General features: G+C 40.6%; 1 protein-coding gene across 1 annotated transcript in view; it reads right to left on the bottom strand.

Moving 5' to 3' along the window:
• ZSWIM5 (zinc finger SWIM-type containing 5) overlaps nucleotides 1–25,689 on the bottom strand; it is a gene marked incomplete at both ends in the record, with an annotated part of 260,182 nt that overhangs the window by 33,078 nt on the left and 201,415 nt on the right. Inside the window, 5 exons of the mRNA XM_082669091.1 lie at nucleotides 787–924; nucleotides 1,437–1,583; nucleotides 3,893–4,069; nucleotides 8,973–9,152; nucleotides 24,300–24,450. Of these exons, the coding sequence (XP_082525217.1) occupies nucleotides 787–924; nucleotides 1,437–1,583; nucleotides 3,893–4,069; nucleotides 8,973–9,152; nucleotides 24,300–24,450 (793 nt within the window). The remainder of the gene's footprint in view (nucleotides 1–786; nucleotides 925–1,436; nucleotides 1,584–3,892; nucleotides 4,070–8,972; nucleotides 9,153–24,299; nucleotides 24,451–25,689) is intronic.

Raw genomic sequence — 25,689 nt, 5'->3', positions numbered from 1 at the left:
CCACCTTTGGGTTCAGAGTTTCAGGAGGAGAGCACAGGTGTAAAAGCCAGAGTCTTAATTTCTTTCCTTTCCCCTTCCTCCATCTGGTAAATATTTATGGAAGACTATTAAATGGGAGTTACTGCCCTAAGTGCTAGGATCACAATGATAAGTCATAACTTCTGCGTTCAGGGGCCTGACAGTCTAGTAAGAGATACTTACTTGTAAACAGATTGTAATGCAGTGTGCTAAATACCGTAACAGATGTATGTATACAATACAGTGATAGCATAAAGGAAAGAAGAATCAGTTCTGTCTCAAGTCCTTGCTACTTTGAGACTTTATTGAATTACTTCTCTTTTATTTCTGTTTTGTAAATTTGGTACAAAACTACCATAAAGGAGAATGTTCAAGGGGAACGTGAGAGTATTACGCAAGGTATACACACTGCTGATGGAAGTTTTTTCCCCCTTCCAGACTCTGAGGACTACTTGGCCTCTGACTCCTCAAATCCCCCTAGCCCTTCTTATTCCCCTTGGATTACTCTTTAGGCATTCACACGGTAGGGAAGTGAGAGGAGCAAAGGAAGACTGAGGCTGGCACAGTAAAATGGGTGAGTAGGACAGGGCCAGTCCACAGAGTGGGAAAGGAAGGTGGGAAAGAGAGCAATCCCAAGAAAACCTCTCAGGGGAGGTCCAGTTTGGATAAGAGACCAAAAGGCTGCAAGAGGGGTAAAACAGCCTCTGTCATGGAGGAGAAGAGAGCTCCCAAGGGCAGTTTCGGCTTGCCTTGGGCTGACCCCTGTACCTGACACTTCCAGATAGCCATCATCATTCAGGCGGCAGGCCTCAGTCAAAGTGAGAAACAGGCAGCCAATGGGATCCAGGGGGTGGCCCACCCAGCCTTCTAGGTTTGTGATCGTTGTGGTTCCTCTCTGCAACAGTTCTGGAAACAAGCAGGTCAAGGTTTCAGAGAGTGATAGAGACACACTGCTCTCTGTCCCTGCCCGGTCTCTCCATTAGTCTCTTCACCAGTCTCTCTCAGACACTGGCCCTGAAACTCAAAGTAAAGCTTCCCTCACTGTCTTGCTCTGGGTTGATGAGACTGGTCACAAGCTCATCATCCAGCTCTGAGGCATGTGGTGTGCATGTAGGCTGCCTGCTGACAGCACACATATGTAGATACAGCTTTACAGATCTTCTCATACCAGATCTTAGTGGATTCAACTGTCCTGTGAGAGAGGCAGGCCAGCATTATTATTCCCATTTTACAGATAAGAAAACTGATATTCATAGAGGTAAAGTGAGACACTCCACACAGCAAGGAGAACGACCTAGAATCCCCTAGCCCCTGTAACACCAGGAAACTTAATGAAAATTAAGTACTAGGCCTTGCAGCCCCTGAGGGTCCGCATCAGCCTCAGCCTAAGGAGTTAAGATGGCTCTGGATCACTGTACCTTTCTTCTGATGCTTGTAGATTTCCAGCTGCCGTTGCTGCTGCAACCTCAGAGTATTGATAATGGCCACTGTGAGTCTGAGGGCCTCTTTTGGGTAACCATGGGAACGCAGGGCATCAACCCGAGCACAGGCTGTAGGCACATGCTCTACCAGATGAGAAGAAAATATTTTGATTGAGTTAAATTTTCAAATCAGGAAAATTCATGCTTGACAAAGGGAGACTGTATTCAGTTCAGTTCCTCAAATTCAACCTGACATCTACTGTGTACCAGAAATTGTATCTTACCTTTTAGGGATAGGAAGTTGAGTAAGTCACACGTACCTACCTCCAAGGAGACACCCTGCAGCCCCAGTGTAGTGGTTTGGTGTAGAAAGGGACAAAGAACTAGGATAATAAAATGTTGTACCTCTTTGTGAACATGTACTACAGGAAGGCAATGTAGCAACAAACTGCCTTTATAGAGGGAAAGGCCTCATTTGTTTATTAATCCTATGCTTCCTGAGAACCTATTAAATGCCAGGTAGCATGCTGGGCAAAGCAGCTACAAAGATGAATAAGAAATGGTCACTTTCCTCAAAGTGCTCACAAATGATACATAAACATATCATTATAAAACAGTTGAAAAGAAATGACATGATAGAAATATACACAGAAAGAAAATAATATTTGAGCTATATCCTTTGTAGGGCAAGTAATATTTTAAATATGTAGACAAGCAGGGGAAGGCATTCCTGGTTGCCTTTATATATAACATATAAACAGAGGCATATAAGTAAAAGCATAAAAAGTATTCTAGATAACATCTTCAGAGTACGGCAAATAGTTCTGTGTGGAGTTAGGTTATGTGGCTAGAGATAGCCTGGAAAGGTAGAGTCTGGGATGTTAAGAGCTTTGGATGCCATACTAAGGAGTTTGGATTTACCTTAGGTATAACAAATGACTATCAAAGGCTTATAAATGGGGAAGTGATTATAATGAGATTTACGGTTTATTTTGTGATTTCTTTTAAGATAACATTAAAAATTATACAAATAGTTATAGAAAATTTGAAAATATAGATAAAACAAAATAAAGATTGGAGATAACCATTATTTCTAGTTTCATATTTCATTTTATGAAAAAAATATATATCCAGACTTTTCTATTTAATTTTAATAAAAATGGGATATTTTAATTATTGTTTTTTAACTAGGTTTTTCCACTTAATAACATATTGTAAATATCTTCCCATATTAAATACACTTCTATAACATTAAAAATGATTACATATCATTCCACTGAATATACATACTACCCATTAAGTCAATCAATCCCCTATTGTTGGACATTTAGATTGCTTCCAATTTTTCTCCTCTGTACATTATACATCCATGCTCTAATAAGCCCCATAACTTTATGCATATTCTTAGTTAATTATAGCTCAGGATAAATTCCTAGAGGTAGAATTCCTGGATCAAGGGCTATGAATGTATTTTAAAGGCTTTTGATAAATGTTGTTGAAATGTTGTAAGCATTTACATTCCTACCAGTAGTATATGAGATTACCTCTCCTACATGTAACCTCTCCTCTACCAAAACCTAATTATCTTTATTTATAAAATTTCTGACTATTTGACAATTGAAACATGATAATTCAGTGTTGTTTTGATTTGCATCTTTGTTTATTAATGAGGTTATATTTTTTCTCATGCTTGTTATATATATGTTTTAGAAGTGTTAGATCAGAGAAGAAGAAATATAATCAAAGGGAATTTCAGGTGGATTCAGCAAGATCTTGTGAAAGACAAAGATATGGGGTGAGGGATGGAGGTAGGGAATTGGGAGATGATAATAAAAATGTACGCAATTGTCGTTAAGACTCAGAAAATGCGTATTTTTTAAAAGTGTCTAGTTTGGAATGGGCATTCTGTAATAAAGTCAAGAACAGATTGACAGAGGCTAGAGGAGGGTTTAAACTCACAATGGAACAGCTCTATTCTGTTATGATGACGGAAGGAATGAGGAAAGGAAGACAGCTTGGTGACAAATGCAGATAGTGCCTTAGCTACTAGTACAGAGTAATTTAAGTTTCAAAGTTCATGCCTTTTCAGCAAAATATGTAATTTCAGAGTAGATTACAATGTTGCTCAGTAACTGCTGACTAAGAGAGCCTGTGAACTAATGTCTAATGATTTTGTTAGTACTCTTTCAGATTTACTAACTCCTTTCCCCTCCCCAAACTTAGGAAACAATATAAATCCCTCTATTTGAGGTTACTGTACCTCACTTGTACATATGCAAATCGCCCAGGCTACACATAAATACCCTGAGGCCCCAGTCAAGGCCCCAGAAGATCTGTATGAAGACTGTCCAAAGTGTAGTTGTGTTGCTGGTACCTATGCAGATGGCTCACTCAAGCTTGGCATGAGGTGAGAGAGGGCTCTGAAATTCTGAGAGTAGGACAGGTACACTTACCAAGCCACAGTGGCTGGCCTTGGGAATTAAAGAGTAGTCTCTCACTTTCCTGCTGGCAGGCAGGAGCTATATATACATCACTGCTGATTATTCGCTGTAAGTGGCTGTCCTGCCAATGCAATTCACGGCCCTCGATGGCTCTAGTGAACACTGTCCGCCTTGGTCTGGATAAAGAATCTGGGGAAAGAAAGAAATGCAGCAGTTCAATGATGGGTAATCTGAAGCTCTAGCTCCTGTGTCTTCTTCAGGGTGGGAGGAATGGCAGAAGAATAGCGTATAGTTAGTGACAGCAGTCACTCTGCCATCTGTCTGGGTGTTCGTTGTGTTGCTTCTTTATTGGATAGCTTTTAGTGTGTCTGTGCCCTCTATGGGAAAACCTTTCTACATAGATCTATGGCTGAAGACCAGTTTCTCGTAGGACCCAGAAACACATGAAAGAGAGGAGGGACCGTGGTGCTCAGCTGCTCAATTATGAGGATACAAACTGCTTCTATAGAAGCCAGAGGAACAGAGAAGCAGCTAGGTAATGTCCCTGGCCAACCCATAACCTGTTTCTTTTACAGCATGACCCACATCAGACTAAGTACTTCTGTGACATGGATATAAAAGCTGAAAAAGAGCTGAAGCCCTGTGTATTCTGGTATCTTTATCACACTAGTATCTGCAAGCTTACAACCTTGTTCTCCCATAAGAAAAATTGATGCTGACAAAAGACTAAATTGTTTTCTCACTGGAGTCCTACCATGCCATCTCTCTTCAGGAAAAGGGCTGCAGGGAAACAGTAGACAAAGTAAGCCCAATTCTTCAGGGTGGTGTGTAGGAAGACCAAATGGAAGATACAATCATAAAATGTGGATATAGGAGGACTCATGGAAGTGACATTTAAGGAAATGAAAACATAAACGATCATTTAACTCTCTGCCAGACTAAGAACAGTTGAAACTATTTTGGGATCAAGAACTGAAATACAGGTATTTCCCGAGATGCCCAAATGAGTTGTGCATCTACTGAGCCTGTGCAAAAATACTGGGAGGGAAAGTCAGAGGATTCAGACTGAACATGAAAGAAATGAACATATTCAGCTACTAAGCAAAAGTCCTTGGAATCTGGTCATCTCTTCAGAAACCTGTATATTCCTTAGAGTGCAGGCTCAGAGGATTAAATCAGAATAGCACTGACAATATTTACTGAAATTGCTTCTCCTTCATGTCACCCCTCAGCTGAAGCACAACGACCCTTCTACTGGCTGCAGTCGGAGCCCCTCTCCTGCTAAACTGAGAATCCACCGTGGGTCTGCTCAGCCCACAGTGGGGATTAGGCTCCCAATATGTTTTGTATTTCATGAAGTCAGCAAATAATGACTGCCTACTACATGGCAGGTACTGTTCTAGGTATTGAGGATATAAGAAGTCCTTGGCTTCATGGACCTTTATATTCAAATGGGGAGAGACAGTTAAATGAATGTAAAGTATAGTAAATATATAAGATGGTTATGAGCGCTAAGGAAGAGACTAAAGCAAAGTTAGGGAGAAAGGCAAGCTGGTATTGGGTGGGGGTTATTGTTTTATATAGCATGGTTTTTAATAAGGTAACATGTGAACAGAGACCTGAAGGAACTGAAGAGCAAGCCTCAGATATAACTAAGGGAAGAGCATCCTAGGCAAAAGGAACAGCAAGTGCTACTGGTGGGAACATATTTGGAGTGTTTGAGGGTAGTGAGGAGGCCAGTGTACCTAGAATGGAGTAAATAAGCAGGAAAGTCATAGGAGATGAAGCCAGAGAGATACTAGGAAACCAGACCATGGAGGGCCTTCTGGGCCATGAGGCAAAGATGAGAAGTCACTGGAGGTCATTGAGCCATTGAAGGTATATGATCTGATTTGCATTTTAAAAGGACAACTGGCAGCAGTATTGAGAACAGACTTTACGATGGAAGCAGTTAGGAGGCCACTGCAATAATTTGTGAAAGACGATGAATCTGTTCAGAGTAACAAGCAGTGGAGGTGATGAGAGTAAATGAACCCTGGATATATTTTGAAGGTAAAGGTAATAGGATTTGCTCGTGGATTAGGTCTGGGATGAGAAAGAGAAGAATCAAGGATGACTCCAAGGTTTTTAACATAGACTTGTCATATATGGAGACAGGGAAGACTGCAGGAGGAGCAGGTTTGGGTGGGGCTAGAGGGGTAAGAAATCCTACTGAGATCCTATTAATATCTAAGCTGAAACATCAAAAAGGTAGATGAACATGTAAATCTGGAGTTGAGAGGAAAAGTCTGGGCAAGAGATATAAATCTGGATGTTGTTAGTATATAGATGATTAGTAAAACAATGCAATTACCAGGGGAGTAAATATAGAAAGAGAAGTGGTTTGATAACTGAGCCCTGGGTACTCTAGCATTTTAGGTTGGGAGGTGGTGGGGAGACAGTAAAGGAGACTGAGAAGGAGGGGCCAATGAAGAGGAGAACCAAGAGAGTAGTGTCTTGGAAATAAGGTGTTTGAAGGAGAGAGTGATCGATTGTGACAAATACTGCTGATGGGTTAAGTAAGATTCTGACTGAGAACTAGATTTAGCAATGGTTAGCGTTAGTGACCAGTACAAGAGATGTTTCAGTACTGAAGGGATGAAAGCCTGACTGGAATGAGTTGAAGAGAGAATAAGAGCAGAAGAAGTAGAGAAGATAAATATATAATATTCTTCTGAGCATTTTTCTTAATTCTACCACTTATTTCTACTACCTCAGAGAAACAAGGTGGTAGACAAAGAGTCATGTGGGGTCAACAAGAATATTTTTTGCTTTGTTTTGTTTTGGGATGAAAGATAAAACAATGTGCTTGTATACTCAGAGGAATAATCCACAAAAACCTGTGACGCAGGAGAGAGTACAGATAGTTCCTGGGGTGATGTCCTAGATAAAAGGAATAAGATCTCAAGAACAAGTGGAGGGTTTGCACTTAGAAGCACAAACAAAAACAGCAGAAGAGGCAGAGTAGATGGGTAGAGACAGAAGCAGATGTGGTGATAGAGTTTTGGAAATTCTCTTCTGATTGCTTCTATATTCTCAGTGAACAGGAAGCAAGTCTTCAGGATGAAAGTGAGGATGGGGAGAAAGTATAGAAAGTTTTAAGGAAAAGATGGTGTGAAATAGTAATTTAGAAGACTGAAAGAAGGCACAGACTAGGGAAATGTAGTTGATGTCTGCACAATACTATGGACCCACTTGAGACTAGTGGTCATAAACTTAAGATAAGACCAGTTATCATAGTCATGTTTCTCTCCACCATGTTCAGCTGTGTGGGTGTGAGCACCAAGTAACTAGAAAGTTAGACTGAACTACTAAGGTTAGGGTTTTGCTATGTGAGTGTAACTAAGGGAACGAGGGGGTTGACTATGTATGCAAGGTAGTGATTATAATGATGCACCGAGGAATCTAATCGGGATAAGAAGGAAAATGAGGCTACCACAAGGATGGAAAAGTGATAGCATCAAAACTCCTAGTGGGTCAAAGAATTACTGGAATACCAGAGAAAATAACCTAGTAAGACTGGTGGTGCTAATTAGAGCTGCTTGAAATTGCGATTGTGAAGAAGGTGTACTTATTGGTAATGGCAAGCTTTAGGGTATGATCTTGGGGTTGCATAGCTAAGTTATGATAGAAGATAGACTATTAAAAGAGAGGAGGTCAAAGAACTGAAAGACTAGAATACTGAAAGTACCATCTATGTGGCTATTTAAATGATCAAGAATCATGACAGAAGTAGAGGCAGAGAGTAGTGTTAGTGAGCCAGTAACCAAAAATCTTCAAGGAATGAGGGGGATTGCCCCAGAGGTCAAACGACCAAAACCTGGAGGGCAGCAGACAGCATATTTTAACAGCACTGACTTTAAAGCTGGGGGGTATTTTAGGAAGGAGGGTAGGACAATGATGTAGAAATGGCAATGAAGAATAAGCAGGATGCCTATTGCTCCATCAGGCCCAAAGGTAAAGAGATGTGAGAGATAAATCAGCCACAGCTTGAGAAGACTTAAGAGGAAACAACATTCTCAAATATACTGTCACCAGTATACTGTGACAAGGAAGAAACTGCCAGACAGGAGGCATGTGTTTATACACATGTGACTCTCTCTATGCCAAACCAAAGTCAATACTAAAAGGATACATTCCTGTGTTGTGGAGGTTAGATGAATGCCAGCAAAGGGTAGCTTCAAGTGGCAAAGTTGTAGGCTTTTCATCTCTCATTACCTTGGTTGCCTTAAATACACTGCTAATCAATTATGGTACAGCAGATGAAGACCAAGCAAGAACAATAATTTAAGTGATTTCCTCCTAGAGGTTAAAAATATCAGTAGATTTATCACTTAAAATAAAAGGGAGGACATGTAAAATCAATGTCTGATAAAATCTACCAATAAAGGATCCCCATGGGCTAAAGAGCAATCAATTGCCAACAGCAAATGGCCTGAGTTACATGAACTAAAGCTGATGTGAATGTCGATGTCCAGTGATACCTGGTCAGTGGGCTCAAAAGGCAGAGGGTACAATATCACTGTACTGGATTTGTCTTAAAATGGAGCAAGAGTCCTAGCCATATCTCGGAACGATGACCCCCTCCTAGAAATCTGCTGTATAAAAATTTGAGGAAAACAGAGAAAAGTAAGTAAGAAAGGCAATTGTCAGGACTTTTTTTTAAGTTGTTTTTTTTTTTTCTCCCAGGTCTTCTATCATTCCCTTGAGGTAGGTCTTCTGAGCTAAAACCAACCCCAACTGAGGCCAAGATCCATTAGTCATGAAAAACTTGAAGGGTAAAGAGGATTCATGAAGAGGGCTCTAGGAATTTATGCTGGGCACTGTAAGGACACTCTAGATGTGGAAAAGGACAGCATCCTCAATGTCAAAGATACAAGCTCACCCTTATTTAAGGTTTGGCATTTCAAGACAAACAAAAGAACAGGCTTTTCTTATTTAGGATGACAATTCTGACAGTCCAAAAGTTGTCCAGCTACCTTTGTTCTCAGGCTTTACCCTCCGACCTTTTGGAGTTCCAGGCATGAAGACGCTAAAATGATATCTGGCTCACCTGAACGGTGACTGGCATTCTGGGGCAGTGCGTTGGTGATGTTGGGCAGCTCATGCCCATAGTTCCCATCCTCCAGGGGACAGACATCCAGGTCATTCCACTTCTGCAGCTGCTGCAGCCAACAGGATTTTTCCTCCAATTTGCAATGTGGATTTAAAATGATGCACACCCATAACGCCCCTGGAAAAGAAAGCAACCCACATTCTTGACATCTCTCCTTTGATGTATGTCTAAGCCTTAATTTTTCAGTTTACTCTTTTCTTCCATTTTTTGTTGGTAGGAAAAGTTTCCAAAATATCAGCTTTTCTCAATATAAAAAACCAAATCTAAAAAAAAACCAGCCCCTGGGCTTCCCTGGTGGCGCAGTGGTTGGGAGTCCGCCTGCCGATGCGGGGGACACGGGTTCGTGCCCCGGTCCGGGAAGGTCCCACATGCCGCGGAGCGGCTGGGCCCGTGAGCCATGGCCACTGAGCCTGCGCGTCCGGAGCCTGTGCTCCACAACGGGAGAGGCCAAAACAGTGAGAGGCCCACACACTGCAAAAAAAAGAAAAAAGAAAAACCAGCCCCCAAACCAAATCTGCTAAAGTTTTCAGAAATGCTTATTTTTCCTTCCCAAAGGTTTCTTAAAGCAGAGTGACTATCTTGATATCTGGATATATGCCTGTGATGATGAACAAGACAGATTTGGGCTTGAATTCCGAGCTCAGATCTGCAGTCCAACAAACATTTATTGAGAGAGTTCTTGTTCAAGACCTTGTATTGGAGAATAAGACCCTGTTCCTACCCTTGAGGAGCTGTCCAATGGGGGAGATAGATAAATAAACACAGTGTCATTTGAATATGATAAGTGTTAAGATAAAGATATATTCAGGGTACAATAATAGCACAGAGGAAGGGCATTTAGCATAAGAAGGAAGGTGCTCAGAAAAGGATTTTAGTTGACCTTAGACTTTCTGAGCTTCAAATCCCTCAACTGTAAAACTGAGATCATAATGTAAAGGGCCTAGCATATTATTTGGCACAGAGTGGAATTTAGTATTTCCCTTTTCCAGGGAAAATCGTTTATTTGTACTTGGATTTTGATACTGTTGATCACCTGTGATGCCTTAAAACTATCACATTCTTCGATCTTCTCTGTCACTATAGCAGAGTATCACATATTCCACATAACCAATGAGTACTGTTTCTTTGACCACATCACCCTTCTCTGCAAGCAAACCTGCTTCTTATTTTCAAAGTTGGCTATGTGGCTGAGACAGAAGTATTCTCAATCTCAAGTTAACAATAAGCCTGGCTGCAGTGTCTTAAGTTAAACATCCTTTGGGATGGTGTTACATACATAGACGGCAGTATATTCAGACACTATTTCAAGGCCCCTCAAAGTCAAATAGGAATGTTTTAAAAGACCATTTAAGCCTCAATTTCAGGTACTAACTAGAGGTGATGAAAATTCATTTATATTGGCTCAATTCAGTTTTTCAAATCCACAATGAAAAAGAAACTACACTATGTAATATAATAGTATTATATAATGATGGTTCTTAAGGGGATTATAATTAGGAGTCCCTCAAAAAATAATTATACTAAAGCATAGTAAATGCTATTATAACCACATATAAAATGCTATGAGAATATGTATGATGGAACAATTAACTCTGTAGATGGGGTCAGGAAAAGTTATAACATTTGAGTTTGTCCTTGAAGAATAAACATGAGTTAATTCTAGTTAAAAAATGGCTAACTAAATACATATGCTCATCATCAGTCCCTCTTGATACTTCACTAAAATGAAAGTAGAGGGATAAGAACAGGCATAAACTCACATAGACACATAGAATGGGAGAGATGAAAGAGAAGAGTCATAAAATTGGGAATCTGGAAGGCATGTGGATGAGAGATAGCTGACATAGCAGAAGAAAGTTGAAAACGCCATCAGCAGTTAGGAAAGCCCAGCAGCAGACTGATTCATGCTGCAGAGCCCCGCTGAAAGTGGGGCCGAAATATAGTGGAACAGGTTAGAAATTTGTCAAAGGTCTCAGGATCACAGACTTCCTCCTCTATTCAGGGTAGCTCAGTGCCTGTTCATTCTCTCTCCTGGAAGAAAACCAGAGCTTTATTCACTGGAAAGATAGATTCGGAGAGGCTCTGGATTGGGAATACTGTGTACAACTGAGGGTGAGGTTTCCATGCGAAAAACTGAGGGAGTAAGAAAAATATACATATTGTACAAATGGACACACTTACCCCCACCATCCAACCCTCTTTCCCTATTTGGTTCTGAGAAAACTGTGACAGGCTTATAATCCAGACATGCTGTTCATGTCCTAGCGTTTTGTGGAAGGTAGAACTTGTGAGTAAAAAAATTAGCTGAGGAAATATCTAAGCAAAGTGTTGAAGGAGCAGCCTGGTTTCTCTTGACTGCTTATAGTAAAATGCAAGAAGAAAGAAATTATTTAAAGACAGAACTGTGAATCAAAAAGGAAGCAGAACTTAAAGATGTGGAACATGCTCAGCCTATCCACATTGAAAAGAATGAGAAAGTCTGTTTGGGAGAGAATATAATGGTGTGACCCTTAGAGAGGTAAATCTTCATCTTTTATTGTAGGAATAAAAAGAGAATACCTAGAATTAAAAAATCAAGAAAGAACAGTTATTTAGAAATGTGGAGGCATGTTAGAAAAAGCAGCTGAAAGAATTAAAAATTGCTCTTTCTGAGAAGTAGGAACTGACAATGTGAAGGAATATGGCATAGGAATATTGTTTTTTATTATAAAGTTTGTAGAACTCTTTGACATTTTAACCTGTATACATGTACTACTTCATTTTGAAAGAAGAACAAGAGATAAATAGGAGTGGTTTGGGCGGAGAGATCGAGGGACGGTATATACCCAAACAGGGGAAAGGACATAAGCGAAGACAAAGACGTTCTCATGAGTCATTTTAGTTTCTTTGGATATTAAGTCTATTGGATGTTTTTTTGTTTTGGTAGAAAATTTTTGTCATCTAGCACGTTAGCTTTTAGTACTATTGGGACTGTGAGTTCCTACCAATTACAGTGTCCTTTCTGAACACCAGGTGGCAGGAAATCCCTAAAATATAGGAGGTAAAGGAGGTAAAAAATTTCTAACCGTGTGACAGTTAAGAAAGATGCACAAATATTCAGATCATAAAAATTACTTTCTCTACTTTTAGAATTTAAGAGTGCTAAAGGCCTGTATAAACCTCAAGAAAAAAATTTTTTTCTTCACATTGTAGTCTTTTCCTATGGTGTCTGTGTTACACTGTTTGCTGGTTCTTGTAAAATTAATGTAGGGATAGGGTCCCACCCACCAACAAACAAAAAAGATAAGAAAACCTCATCATTTAAGATGCGGGAAGAGGAGCGCTAAGAGCACAATTTTGAGGAAGCACCAATTTTTAAGTAATGAGCAGAGGAGAAGGAGGAATAAGCAAAAGAGATTAAGAAAGAAAGATAAGAGAGATGGAAGAACCAGGAGAAATTAGTGACACACAAGCCAATTAGCAATGTCTAATGAGGCAGAGTGTCAGTATTAGTAAGAAACATTTACTTTACAGTTTAAGATGTGCTTTTTGTTTATAGTGAAGTAAAAGATTTTCACATTTAATCTTCGTAAGTATAACGAGAACCAAAGAGAGGCCATTAAACTTGGCCTTATGAATGGCAAAATCATAGGATAACAGGAACAGAAAACAGATTGGGTGAGTTGAGAGAGGCTTAAGAGGCAAAAAAAGCAGGGAACTAACTACAGTCATCAAGGAGTTACCATTTCCTAGGCACTGAAATATTAAAAAGGGGATCCCTAGAAAGTGAGTACTTTCACCTGTAAGTTTAAAATGAGTTTTCTGTTTTATTAAGTCATTATGGATTTGTTTTAAAACAAACTCAAGAGATTGCTGCATCTCTAAGAAAGAGACAAGGCAAAAAATCCTGCAGGTGCCTACATGTAACAGGCATGTAGGGACTGTGTTACCATGATCCAAAAGCAGATTTTCCAGCAACTTAAAAAAAGCATCACCTGAGGATACGGGGAGGGGGAAGGGTAAGCTGGGACAAAGTGAGAGAGTGGCATGGACATATATACACTACCAAATGTAAAATAGATAGCTAGTGGAAAGCAACCGCATAGCACAGGGAGATCAGCTCGGTGCTCTGTGACCACCTAGAGCGGTGGGATAGGGAGGGTGAGAGGGAGGGAGATGCAAGAGGGAAGAGATATGGGGACATATGTATATGTATAGCTGATTCACTTTGTTATAAAACAGAAACCAACACACCACTGTAAAGCAATTATACTCCAATAAAGATGTTTAAAAAAAAAAGCATCAAAAACTCTAACCAAGTGTAGGTACTATGGAAGTTAAAATTTTACATAATTATTATATATTAAATATAATAATAAATAATAGCGACTATTTCTTTTTATGGGCTACGCATTATAATAGGCACTTTATATATATTATCTTATTCAGTCTTCCAACTGTGCGGGTCAACAGAACTTGGACTGGGTGTAGAAGGTAGAAAACAGAGGGAACCTAGGATGACTCAGATTTTCTTCTTGAGCAGCTAGATACATCTCACGACCCTGTACTGAGATGGGGAAAATTAGGCTTTGGCGGGAAAAATAAGAGTTCTGTGATGGTCATGTTACGTTTGAGATGTTTCTTAGACATCGTGGGAAGCTGGACACTGAGCCTACAGCTCAAGAGAAAGGTCAGAGCTAGAGACATAAATCTGTGACTTGCCTACATCTAGATTATATTTAAAGCCATGGGACTGAATACGATCACTTAGGTACAGAATGTAGACAGGGCAGTGGGTACTGCAGAATACTCAATATTTAGAAGGATTGAGAAAAGGAAGAGGAGCCTACAAAGCAGTGTGACAGAAAGTAGCCAGAATGTGGGAGGAAACCCAGGAGGGTGTGTGGGGTTATGAAAGCTAAGAGAGTACGTTTCAAGATGGGTATGGTCAATTTTATTGAAAACTGCTAAGAGGTCAAGTAAAATAACAACAGAGAAGTAGCCACTGCAATATGGAAGTCACTGGTGACTGTAGCAAGAGCTACTTGTCAGTAGAGTGGCAACAATGAGCAATGGAAGCTCAATTGCAGTGGGCTCGGGAGAGAATTGGAGGTAAGCAAATGGAAAGAGTGACTGCAGACAAGGTTTTCAAGAAGTGTTGTTTTGTGGGATAGGAAGGGTGGGAGGGAGGCTCAAGAGGGAGGGGATATGGGGATATATGTATACGTACAGCTGATTCACTTTTTTTTAACATCTTTATTGGAGTATAATTGCGTTACAATGGTGTGTTAGTTTCTGCTTTATAACAAAGTGAATCAGCTATACATATACATATATCCCCATATCCCCTCCCTCTTGCATCCCCCTCCCCTCCTCCCTATCCCACCCACCCTTCTAGTTGGTCACAAAGCACTGAGCTGATCTCCCGGTGCTATGCGGCTGCTTCCCACTAGCTATCTATTTTATTTATTTATTTTTACATCTTTATTAGAGCATAATTGCTCTACAATGGTGTGCTAGTTTCTGCTTTATAACAAAGTGAATCGGTTATACATATACCTATGTCCCCATATCTCTTCCCTCTTGCGTCTCCCTCCCTCCCACCGCGCTAGGTGGTCACAAAGCACCGAGCTGATCTCCCTGTGCTATGCAGCTGCTTCCCACTAGCTATCTATTTTACGTTTGGGAGTGTATATATGTACATGCCACTCTCTCACTTTGTCCCAGTTTACCCTTCCCCCTCCCCGTATGCTCAAGTCTATTCTCTAGTAGGTCTGCGTCCTTATTCCCGTCTTGCCCCTAGGTTCTTCATGACCACTTTTTTTTTAAAGATTCCATGTATATGTGTTAGCATACAGTATTTGTTTTTCTTTCTGACTTACTTCACTCTATATGACAGACTCTAGGTCCATCCACCTCACTACAAATAACTCAATTTCGTTTTTTTTAATGGCTGAGTAATATTCCATTGTATATATGTGCCACATCTTCTTTATCCATTCATCTGTCGATAGACACTTAGGTTGCTTCCATTTCCTGGCTATTGTAAACAGAGCTGCAATGAACATTGTGGTACATGACTCTTTTTGAATTATGGTTTTCTCAGGGTATATGCCCAGTAGTGGGATTGCTGGGTCGTATGGTAGTTCTATTTTTAGTTTTTTAAGGAACCTCCATACTGTTCTCCATAGTGGCTGTATCAATTTATATTCCCACCAACAGTGCAAGAGGGTTCCCCTTCCTCCACACCCTCTCCAGCATTTATTGTTTGTAGATTTCTGATGATGCCCATTCTGATCGGTGTGAGATGATATCTCATTGTAGTTTTGATTTGCATTTCTCTAATGATTAGTGACGTTGAGCATTCTTTCATGTGTTTGTTGGCAATCTGTATATCTTCTTTGGAGAAATGTCTATTTAGGTCTTCTGCCCATTTCTGGATTGGGTTGTTTGATTTTTTGATACTGAGTTGCATGAGCTGCTTGTAAATTTTGGAAATTAATCCTTTGTCAGTTGCTACATTTGCAAATATTTTCTCCTATTCTGAGGGTTGTCTTTTCATCTTGTTTATGGTTTCCTTTGCTGTGCAAAAGCTTTTAAGTTTCATTAGGTCCCGTTTATTTTTGGTTTTATTTCCATTTCTCTAGAAGGTGGGTCAAAAAGGATCTTGCTGTGATGTATGTCATAGAGTGTTCTGCCTGTGTTTTATTCTAAGGTTTGGTAGTGTCTGGCCTTACATTTAGGTCTTTAACCATTTTGAGTTTATTTTTGTGTATGGTGTTAGGGAGTGTTTTAATTTCATTCTTTACATGTTGCTGTCCAGTTTTCCCAGCACCACTTATTGAAGAGGCTGTCTTTTCTCCTTTATCAAAAATAAGGTGACCATATGTGCATGAGTTTATCTCTGGGCTTTCTATCCTGTTCCATTGATCTATATTTCTGTTTTTGTGCCAGTACCATACTGTCTTGATTACTGTAGCTCTGTAGTATAGTTTGAAGTCAGGGAGCCTGATTCCTCCAGCTCCGTTTTTCGTTCTCAAGATTGTTTTGGCTATTCGGGGTCTTTTGTGTTTCCATACAAATTGTGAAATTTTTTGTTCTAGTTCTGTGAAAAATGCCAGTGGTAGTTTGATAGGGATTGCATTGAATCTGTAGATTGCTATGGGCAGTAGAGTCATTTTCACAATGTTGATTCTTCCAATCCAAGAACGTGGTATATCTCTCCATCTATCTGTATCACCTTTAATTTCTTTCATCAGTGTCTTATAATTTTCTGCATACAGGTCTTTTATCTCCTTAGGTAGGTTTATTCCTAGATATTTTATTCTTTTTGTTGCAGTGGTAAATGGGAGTGTTTTCTTAATTTCACTTTCAGATTTTTCATCATTAGTGTATAGGAATGCCAGAGATTTCTGTGCATTAATTTTGTATCCTGCTACTTTACCAAATTCATTGATTAGCTCTAGTAGTTTTCTGGTAGCAACTTTAGGATTCTCTATGTATAGTATCATGTCATCTGCAAACAGTGACAGCTTTACTTTTTCTTTTCCAATTTGGATTCCTTTTATTTCTTTTTCTTCTCTGATTGCTGTGGCTAAAACTTCCAAAACTATGTTGAATAATAGTGGTGAGAGTGGGCAATCTTGTCTTGTTCCTGATCTTAGAGGAAATGGTTTCAGTTTTTCACCATCGAGAACAATGTTGGCTGTGGGTTTGTCATATACGGCCTTTATTATGTTGAGGTAAGTTCTCCCTATGCTTACTTTCTGGAGCGTTTTTATCATAAATGGGTGTTGAATTTTGTCAAAAGCTTTTTCTGCATCCATTGAGATGACCATATGGTTTTTCTCCTTCAATTTGTTAATATGGTTTATCCCAATGATTGATCTGCATATACTGAAGAATCCTTGCATTCCTGAGATAAACCCCACTTGATCATGGTGTATGATCCTTTTAATGTGCTGTTGGATTCTGTTTGCTAGTATTTTGTTGAGGACTTTTGCATCGATGTTCATCAGTGATATTGGCCTGTAGTTTTCTTTCTTTGTGACATCTTTGTCTGTTTTTGGTATCAGGGTGATGGTGGCCTCATAGAATGAGTTTGGGAGTGTTCCTCCCTCTGCTATATTTTGAAAGAGTGTGAGAGGGATAGGTGTTAGCTCTTCTCTAAATGTTTGATAGAATTCGCCTGTGAAGCCATCTGGTCCTGGGCTTTTGTTTGTTGGAAGATTTTTAATCACAGTCTCAATTTCAGTGCTTGTGATTGGTCTGTTCATATTTTCTGTTTCCTCCTCGTTCAGTCTCGGAAGGTTCTGCTTTTCTTAGAATTTGTCCATTTCTTCCAGGTTGTCCATTTTATAGGCATATTGTTGCTTGTAGTAATCTCTCATGATCCTTTGTATTTCTGCAGTGTCAGTTGTTACTTCTCCTTTTTCATTTTGAATTCTACTGATTTGAGTCTTCACCCTTTTTTTCTTGATGAGTTGGCTAGTGGTTTACCAATTTTGTTTATCTTCTCAAAGAACCAGCTTTTAGTTTTATTGATCTTTGCTATCATTTCCTTCATTTCTTTTTCATTTATTTCTGATCTGATCTTTATGATTTCTTTCCTTCTGCTAAGTTTGGGGGTTTTTTTTGCTGTTGTTCTTCTTTCTCTAATTGCTTTAGGCGTAAGGTTAGGTTGTTTATTTGAGATGTTCTTGTTTCTTAAGGTAGGATTGTATTGCTATAAACTTCCCCCTTAGAACTGCTTTTGCTGCATCCCATAGGTTTCAGGTCTTCGTGTTTTCACTGTTATTTGTTTCTAGGTATTTTTGGATTTCCGCTTTGATTTCTTCAGTGATCTCTTGGTTATTAAGTAGTGTATTGTTTAGCCTCCATGTGTTTGTATTTTTTACAGATTTTTTCCTGTAATTGATATCTAGTCTCATAGCATTGTGGTTGGAAAAGATACTTGATACGATTTCAATATTCTTAAATTATCAAGGCTTGATTTGTGACCCAAGATATGATCTATCCTGGAGAATGTTCTCTGAGCACTTGAGAAGAAAGTGTATTGTGTTTGGATGGAATATCCTATAAATATCAATTAAGTCCATGTTGTTTAATGTATCATATAAAGCTTGTGTTACCTTATGTATTTTCATTTTGGATGATCTGTCCATTGTTGACAGTGGGGTGTTAAAGTCTCCTACTATGATTGTGTTACTGCTGATTTCCCCATTTATGGCTGTTAGCTTTTGCCTTATGTATTGAGGTGCTCCTATGTTGGGTGCATAAATATTTACAACTGTTATATCTTCTTCTTGGATTGATCCCTTGATCATTATGTAGTGTCCTTCTTTGTCTCTTGCAATAGTCTTTATTTTCAAGTCTATTTTGTCTGATATGAGAATTGCTACTCCAGCTTCCTCTTGATTTCCATTTGCATGGAATATCTTTTTCCATCCCTTCACTTTCAGTCTGCATGTGTCCCTAGGTCTGAAGTGGGTCTCTTGTAGACAGCATATATATACGGGTCTTTTTTTTGTATCCATTCAGCCAGTCTATGTCTTTTGGTGGGAGCATTTAATCCTTTTACATATAAGGTAATCGTTATGTATGTTCCTATTAACATTTTCTTAATTGTTTTGGGTTTGTTATTGTAGGTCTTTCCCTCCTCTTGTGTGTCCTGCCTAGAGAAGTTCCTTTAGCATTTGTTGTAAAGCTGGTTTGGTGGTGGTGAATTGTCTTAGGTTTTGCTTGTCTGTAAAGGTTTTAATTTCTCGGTCGAATCTGAATGAGATTCTTACTGGGTAGAGTAACCTTGTTTGTAGGTTTTCCCCTTTTCTCACTTTAAATATGTCTTGCCACTCCCTTCCGGCTTGCAGAGTTTATGCTGAAAGATCAGCTGTTAACCTTATGGGGATTCCCTTGTATGTTATTTGTTGTTTTTCCCTTGCTGCTTTTAATATTTTTTCTTTGTATTTAATTTTTGATAGTTTGATTAATATGTGTCTTGGAGTGTTTCTCCTTGATTTATCCTGTATGGGACTCTCTGTGCTTCCTGGACTGATTAACTATTTCCTTTCCCATATTAGGAAAGTTTTCAACTATAATCTCTTCAAATACTTTCTCAGTCCCTTTCTTTTTCTCTTCTTCTTCTGGGACCCCTATAATTCGAATGTTGGTGTGTTTAATGTTGTCCCAGAGTTCTCTAAGACTGTCTTCAATTCTTTTCATTCTTTTTTCTTTATTCTGCTCTGCAGTAGTTATTTCCACTATTTTATCTTCCAGGTCACTTATCTGTTCTTCTGCCTCATTTATTCTGCTATTGATCCTTGTAGAGAATTTTTAATTTCATTTATTGTGTTGTTCATCATTGTTTGTTTGCTCTTTATCTCTTGTAGGTCCTTGTTAAACGTTTCTTGTATCTTCTCCATTCTATTTCCGAGATTTTGGATCATGTTTACTATAATTACTCTGAATTCATTTTCAGGTAGACCGCGTATTTCCTCTTTATTTGTTTGGTCTGGTGGGCTTTTACCTTGCTCCTTCATCTGCTGTGCATTTCTCTGTCTTCTAATTTTGCTTAACTTACTGTGTTTGGGGTCTCCTTTTTGCAGGCTGCAGGTTCGTAGTTCCCGGTGTTTTTGGTGTCTGCCCCCAGTGGCTAAGGTTGGTTCAGTGGGTTGTGTAGACCTCCTGGTGGAGGGGACTAGTGCCTGTATTCTGGTGGATGAGTCTGGATCTTGTCTTTCTGGTGGGCAGGACCACATCCCGTGGTGTGTTTGGGTTGTCCTTGACCTTATTATGATTTTAGGCAGCCTCTCTGCTAATTTTAGGCAGCCTCTCTGTGGGGTTGTGTTCCTGTGTTGCTAGTTGTTTGGCATAAGGTGTCCAGCACTGTAGCTTGCTGATAGTTGAGTGGAGCCAGGTCTGAGTGTTGAGATGGAGCTCTCTGGGAGCGCTTTTGCCATTTGATATTACGTGGAGCCAGGGGGTCTCTGGTGGACCAATGTCATGACCTCGGCTCTCCCACCTCAGAGGCGCAGGCCTGACACCCGGCCCGAGCACCAAGACCCTGTCAGCCACACGGCCTTACTACATGTGACATACTCTGATTTCTTCTATTCTTCCAACCTCATGATTGATAACGTTTGGGGGAAAGAATGATATTCTGTTCAAAAATCAAGTCAAAAACTTATCCACGCATCGATTTCTCAATCCAGGATCTTGATAAATAACCATCAAGCCTTTAAAATCCTTGATAGGTCTGTCTCACTGAATGGTTTTGATCTCATTACTTCCTTTTTTGAGCTAATGGTTGAAAATGGGGGTAGCTTGTAAAACTGGTAAAATATTGGCTTTGATGCTTCCTTATCAACATATACACTCTACATGAAGATTCTTGGGGAAACAGAAGGCTGCTGGGTACTGGTTCAGATGGGTAACAGTACCTTAGGAAGTGACGGAATGACTGCAGGCACTGAGAGTGAGATCCCAAAACAAGTTTGTGCTGCCTCCTGGTGGCACCTGATTCACAGGTGCTCAGTAAATGGCTATTACTTTCACTAGTCCGTAAATTCACTGGGTGCTCCCGGGTTTCTTTCTTGAACAGCCACAACGGAGGTCTGTCTGCACGCTCTGCAGCCTTCACACAACCAGAGAAGCAGGGTGACTGCACCCCCTGTGCCACATCCACGTGGCAATCTACATCCTTTAGGCCCCCCTAGCCCTGCCCAGAGACCTTCCATAAGGCTCTAACCCAGGCCTTAGCCGGGCCCTGAGAGACAAGGCTGTGGGGGTGCCCACCTGGAGTAGAAGCTCAGATTGGGCACTGCGCTTCCTGGGACCCAGGCAGCCATTGTCCTCGGGCTGGAGGAACTGCGTGCAGCTTGATTCACTTTGTTATACGGCAGAAACTAACAAAACATTGTAAAGCAATTATACTCCAATAAAGATGTTAAAAAAAAAAAAAGTGTTGTTTTGAATGGAAGAAGAGAAATGGGGCAGTAATTAGAGGGGGATGGGACCATCAAAGGCACTTGTTTTTTTGAGACTGAAACTATTAAAGCATATCTGTATGCTGATGGAACTGATCCAGTATTGAGGGAGAAATTAATGACGCCAGAGAAAGGAGTAACTGAGGAGCAAAATTCTTGAGAAAAGGAAATGGCATAGGAACCAGAGCAAGTATGTAAGGAGTGGCCTTTTATGGGAGCAGAGATACTTTATAGATTTTAAAAGAAGATTTTTAAAAGCATATGTGGGGACTTCCCTGGTGGCGCAGTGGTTGCGAGTCCGCCTGCCGATGCAGGGGACACAGGTTCATGCCCTGGTCCGGGAAGATCCCACATGCCGCAGAGCGGCTGGACCCGTGAGCCATGGCTGCTGAGCCTGCGTGTCTGGAGCCTGTGCTCCGCAACGGGAGAGGCCATAACAGTGAGAGCCCCGTGTACCGCAAAAAAAAAAAAAAAAAAGGCATATGTGTACAGACACGGAGAGACGAGAAAACTTCATGTCTGATTGCTTCTGTTATCTCTGGTTCAGGAACTGAAGGTAGTGAGCCCACTCCTCTAAATTCCTACAATCCCTGTCGAGGCCCTCCCCAGAGGAGCAGGCCTTGTGACCAGTAAGGAACCCTCAGAGTAATTAAGGGAAGCATGAATACACTTGCTCTAGTGTCTGACCCAATAAGGCTTCTCTTAGTGCAGTGTTTTTCAAAATGTGGTCTCTGGAACCGTGGCATCAGCATCCCCAGGGAACTGGTTAGAAATGCAAATTATCAGGCCCTACTCCAACCTATGTAATCAGAAACTCTGGGGACAGGGCCCAGCAATCTGTTTAAACAAGTACTCCAGGTTATTTTGAGAAGTTTGGGAACCACTGTCTTTGCAGAATGCTGAGAGTTTCTTGGAAGGTTGATATAGCAATTTCGTAGATATGAAAATATCACAATCAAGAGCTTTTCATAATGAACCGAAGTATATGACAAAAGCATTAAAAGCACTGGGATCTAGCTCTGCTTACTTCCTCTCACCTACCTTTGCCCCAAAGGCCAAGCCCAAATCCACAAAACAATCCCATGATTGTCACAGAAATTATTCCCAAGAGATTCAGGCCTCAGATGAAACTGACTCTCTGAAGACTAATTTCAAATTCTTAAGAAACATGCACTTTGGGGGAAAATAGTACATAACAAGGTGAAATTGAGGGAGATGTTGCAGAAGGATGTTTGATTTGGATTCAGACAGATTGGGGTTCCGATGTTAGAGCCACCACTTACTAGTGTGTGACCTTGAACAAGTAACTTTTTGGAGCTCATCTGTCTCCCCTAAGCTGATATGTTACCCTAGAAGCAAGTCCATGCCTACAATTCCTTCTGAGGAAAGAGTGTAAGAAGCTGTTCCCAACTTGCCATGCATTGTGACCCTGGTCACAACTGGTTGGACCAGTAACTTTAGACTAATAGTTCAACATTCCTGTACTTCAGAAAGTGTGATTGTGTCAGAGAGACAGTTTTCTATAATTCTTTATTTTATTCTGTATCCAGAAGTAACCAGAGCTGTCTCTGTTTCTTTGCAACAAACACACAATTACCTCATAGGTTTGTTATCAGAATTACATGAAACGATGTGTGTACAATCTTTAACACAGAGTCTGGCATATAACGCTCAATAATGTAGCTCTTCATTATTAATGAGAACTCCAAAGCCATTAGTGCCCCAGGTGATATCAAGAAGCCTTAGCACCCAAATCAAAATCCCACACTCAGTAGCCCCAAAGTAACCAAGTATAGTCCCAGAGTCATTAAGCCTCATTCCCCATGGCTTTTAGCCCTAAGACTATAATGTATATGCTTCAGGGGAATTCACTAAAATCCTAAACTTTAGTTGGTTTTTTTTGTTTTTGTGGTATGCGGGCCTCTCACCGCTGTGGCCTCTCCTGCTGCGGAGCACAGGCTCCAGTCGCGCAGGCCCAGCGCCATGGCTCACGGGCCCAGCCGCTCCGCGGCACGCGGGATCCTCCCAGACCAGACCCTCCCAGACGTGGGCACGAACCTGCGTGCCCTGCATCGGCAGGTGGACTCTCAACCACTGCGCCACCAGGGAAGCCCCTATACTTTAGTTTTTTTCTTGTGCTATTTTGTATGAGTGGAAAGTTTGTCATTGCTTTCTGGGCTGGAGGGAATATGGAGAAGCTATAATAGAGCTTTTAGAATATGTCATATGGAAGTTTTCCAGTATAATCCAAGAGTGGGGCCATGACAGGATAGTGAGTTCAGAGTATGGAGGATTCTGCAAACAGGGGGAGGAGCTGAGTATTAGCCCTGCAAAACTAGCCTTGGAACAGGGGAGTGATAAAGAGAAATAGTGACTAAAGAAGATGGCCTTGATGAGAAGAATCTAGAACAGAGAAGCCAGTCAGGAGGCCACAGGTCTAATTTAATCTAAAAGTCCCCCCCACCAAAAAAAAGTCCCAAGGCCCTCAACCAGATCAGTGGTGATGGGAAGTAAAAAGTGTGAACGGACACTAAATTGCATTCTGAAGGTCAAGGAATCAAATTAATTTGGTGACTGGATGTAGGGAATGAACAAAAAATGAGTGCTTGACAACAAGTTTGGTAGAGTAAGAAATGGTGGTGCCAATGCCAGCTTCAGGGGAATCTCTTTTCACAGAAGCCCTGATTTCATTTTTGGGTTTCTCAAGTTTGAGGTGATCAGGAGATTTTTTTCAGGAGAAATGGTCATAGGGCAGTTGCTAATATGAGACTGGAACTCAGATAAGTGGAAAGAAGATGAGGATGAGATCATCATAAAGGAAACTCTGAAGCCATGCTATTGAAAAAAAAGAGTTCTCAAAGGAGTATAGAGAAAGAATGGAAGTCCAAGGCCCAAGTCTTGGAAACTGCCTTATGTCTAAGAGGTTTGTCTGGGGGTGATAAAGAGAAGCAGATCCAGGGAAAGCAAGAAAAGTGAGTTTGGTAAGTATCTGGAGAGCCAGGCTAATGCCATGGAACAGAAGCCAAGGCAAAAGGTTTTCTCTCACCAAAGGCTTCTATGTGGTAACATCTGGAACAGAATGCAGATGTCAATAGCAAAGCACAATGCTGTGGAAGAAACACAAGTGAGTTCAGAACTACTCTGGGTAGCCTCTGTAGAGCCTAAATCTTCTGCCAATTGGGCTAAAGTTCACTTAGCAAGATCCATGTAATGACTGATGGTAAGCGTTCACTAACACTATTGCAAGTGGGGGCAAGCTGATAAGATAGACAGAGCACTTCTCTGAGATATGTGGACTTACCTAGCTCATCCCAGAGCTGCCTGCACTTATCTGTCATGGTTGTTCCTTGCTGCCTCCAGAGTGTGAGTCGTGGGTCAGCCATAAACTGCTCAGTTATTAGCGTCAGCATCCTGGCTCCATTGGAATCTCTCATCCGCAGCATCTCTCGAACCTGACACATAAGGAGGGGCAAGAGTTGGTGACTGCACATCATGACAAAGTAGGAGGAGAAAGACGGGGAGGAGGGGGAGGAGAAGATGAAGTAACTAAGCACAGCATATCCAAAGAGCCAAAAAGAAGGCCTCTTGTTCTGTATGTAAGTTCTTCGCATGTATCAAGAAAGGTTGCTGTGGGCAATGAGATACCACTTCACACTCACAAGGATGGCTAGAATCAAAAAGCCAGATAATAAGTGTTGGCAAGGATACAGAGAAATCAGAACCCTCATACATTGTTTGGCGGGAATGTAGAATGATGTAGCCACTTTGGAAATCAGTCTAGAAATTCCTCAAATGATTAAACACAGAGCTACCATATGGCCTATCAATTCCATGCCTAGAGAGAAATGAAAATATATATGTCCACACAGAAACATTGTGCAAGAATGTTTATAGCAGCATTATTTATAATAGCTAAAAAATGGAAACAATCCAAATGCCCATCAACAGACAAATGGATAAACAAGAAGTGTGGTATCCATATAATGGAATATTACTTGGCCATAAAAAGGAATGGAGTACTGACACATGCTACAGCATGGATGTGTTTTTAAATACTTTAAAATACTATTCCAGGAGAAAGAAGCCAGTCCAGAATAGGGAAATCTATAGAGACAGAAAGTAGATTAGTGGTTGCTTAGGGCTGGGGGAGTGGGGCATGGGGAATAGGGGAGTGATAGGTAAAGGGTATGGGGTTTCTTTTTAAGATAATGAAAATGTTTTAAAGTTGACTGTGGTGATAGCTGTACATATCTGTGAATATATTAAAAACCATTGAATTGTACACTTTTTAAAATGGGTGAATTTTATGCTATGTGATTTATATTTCACTAATGGTGTTAAGAAAAAAAAAGAGAGAGAAAGCCTGCTGTGAGAGTCCCCAGTTCCAAAATACTAAGTCTCTTTAAAGCCTCATCGGGCAGCCTTGGGTTCAAAGCAGAGGGAAGGTAGCTTCATTACTAATCCCCCCAGGAATGCTAACTCACTTAGAGAGCTGAGCAGAAGGAAGAGGACTGCCAGGGTGAGGCAGTAGGGGTCCCTGGATGCAACCTGCTCAAGTCTGCTCTGCTCAGCTCCCCTCCCCACAGTTAGTTTTCAAGCATTCAGTACAGGTAGGTCAAGTGAGCTAGCTACAACGCATGAAGCCAGAAGTGTGGTGAGCCCAGTTTACTTAAAAAAAAAAAAAAACTTTT

This window comes from Grampus griseus, assembly GCF_964374135.1.
Source record: "Grampus griseus genome assembly, chromosome: 1".
In the NCBI taxonomy this organism is placed as follows: domain Eukaryota; kingdom Metazoa; phylum Chordata; class Mammalia; order Artiodactyla; family Delphinidae; genus Grampus; species Grampus griseus.
This window is presented reverse-complemented; position numbering and strand designations above follow the sequence as displayed.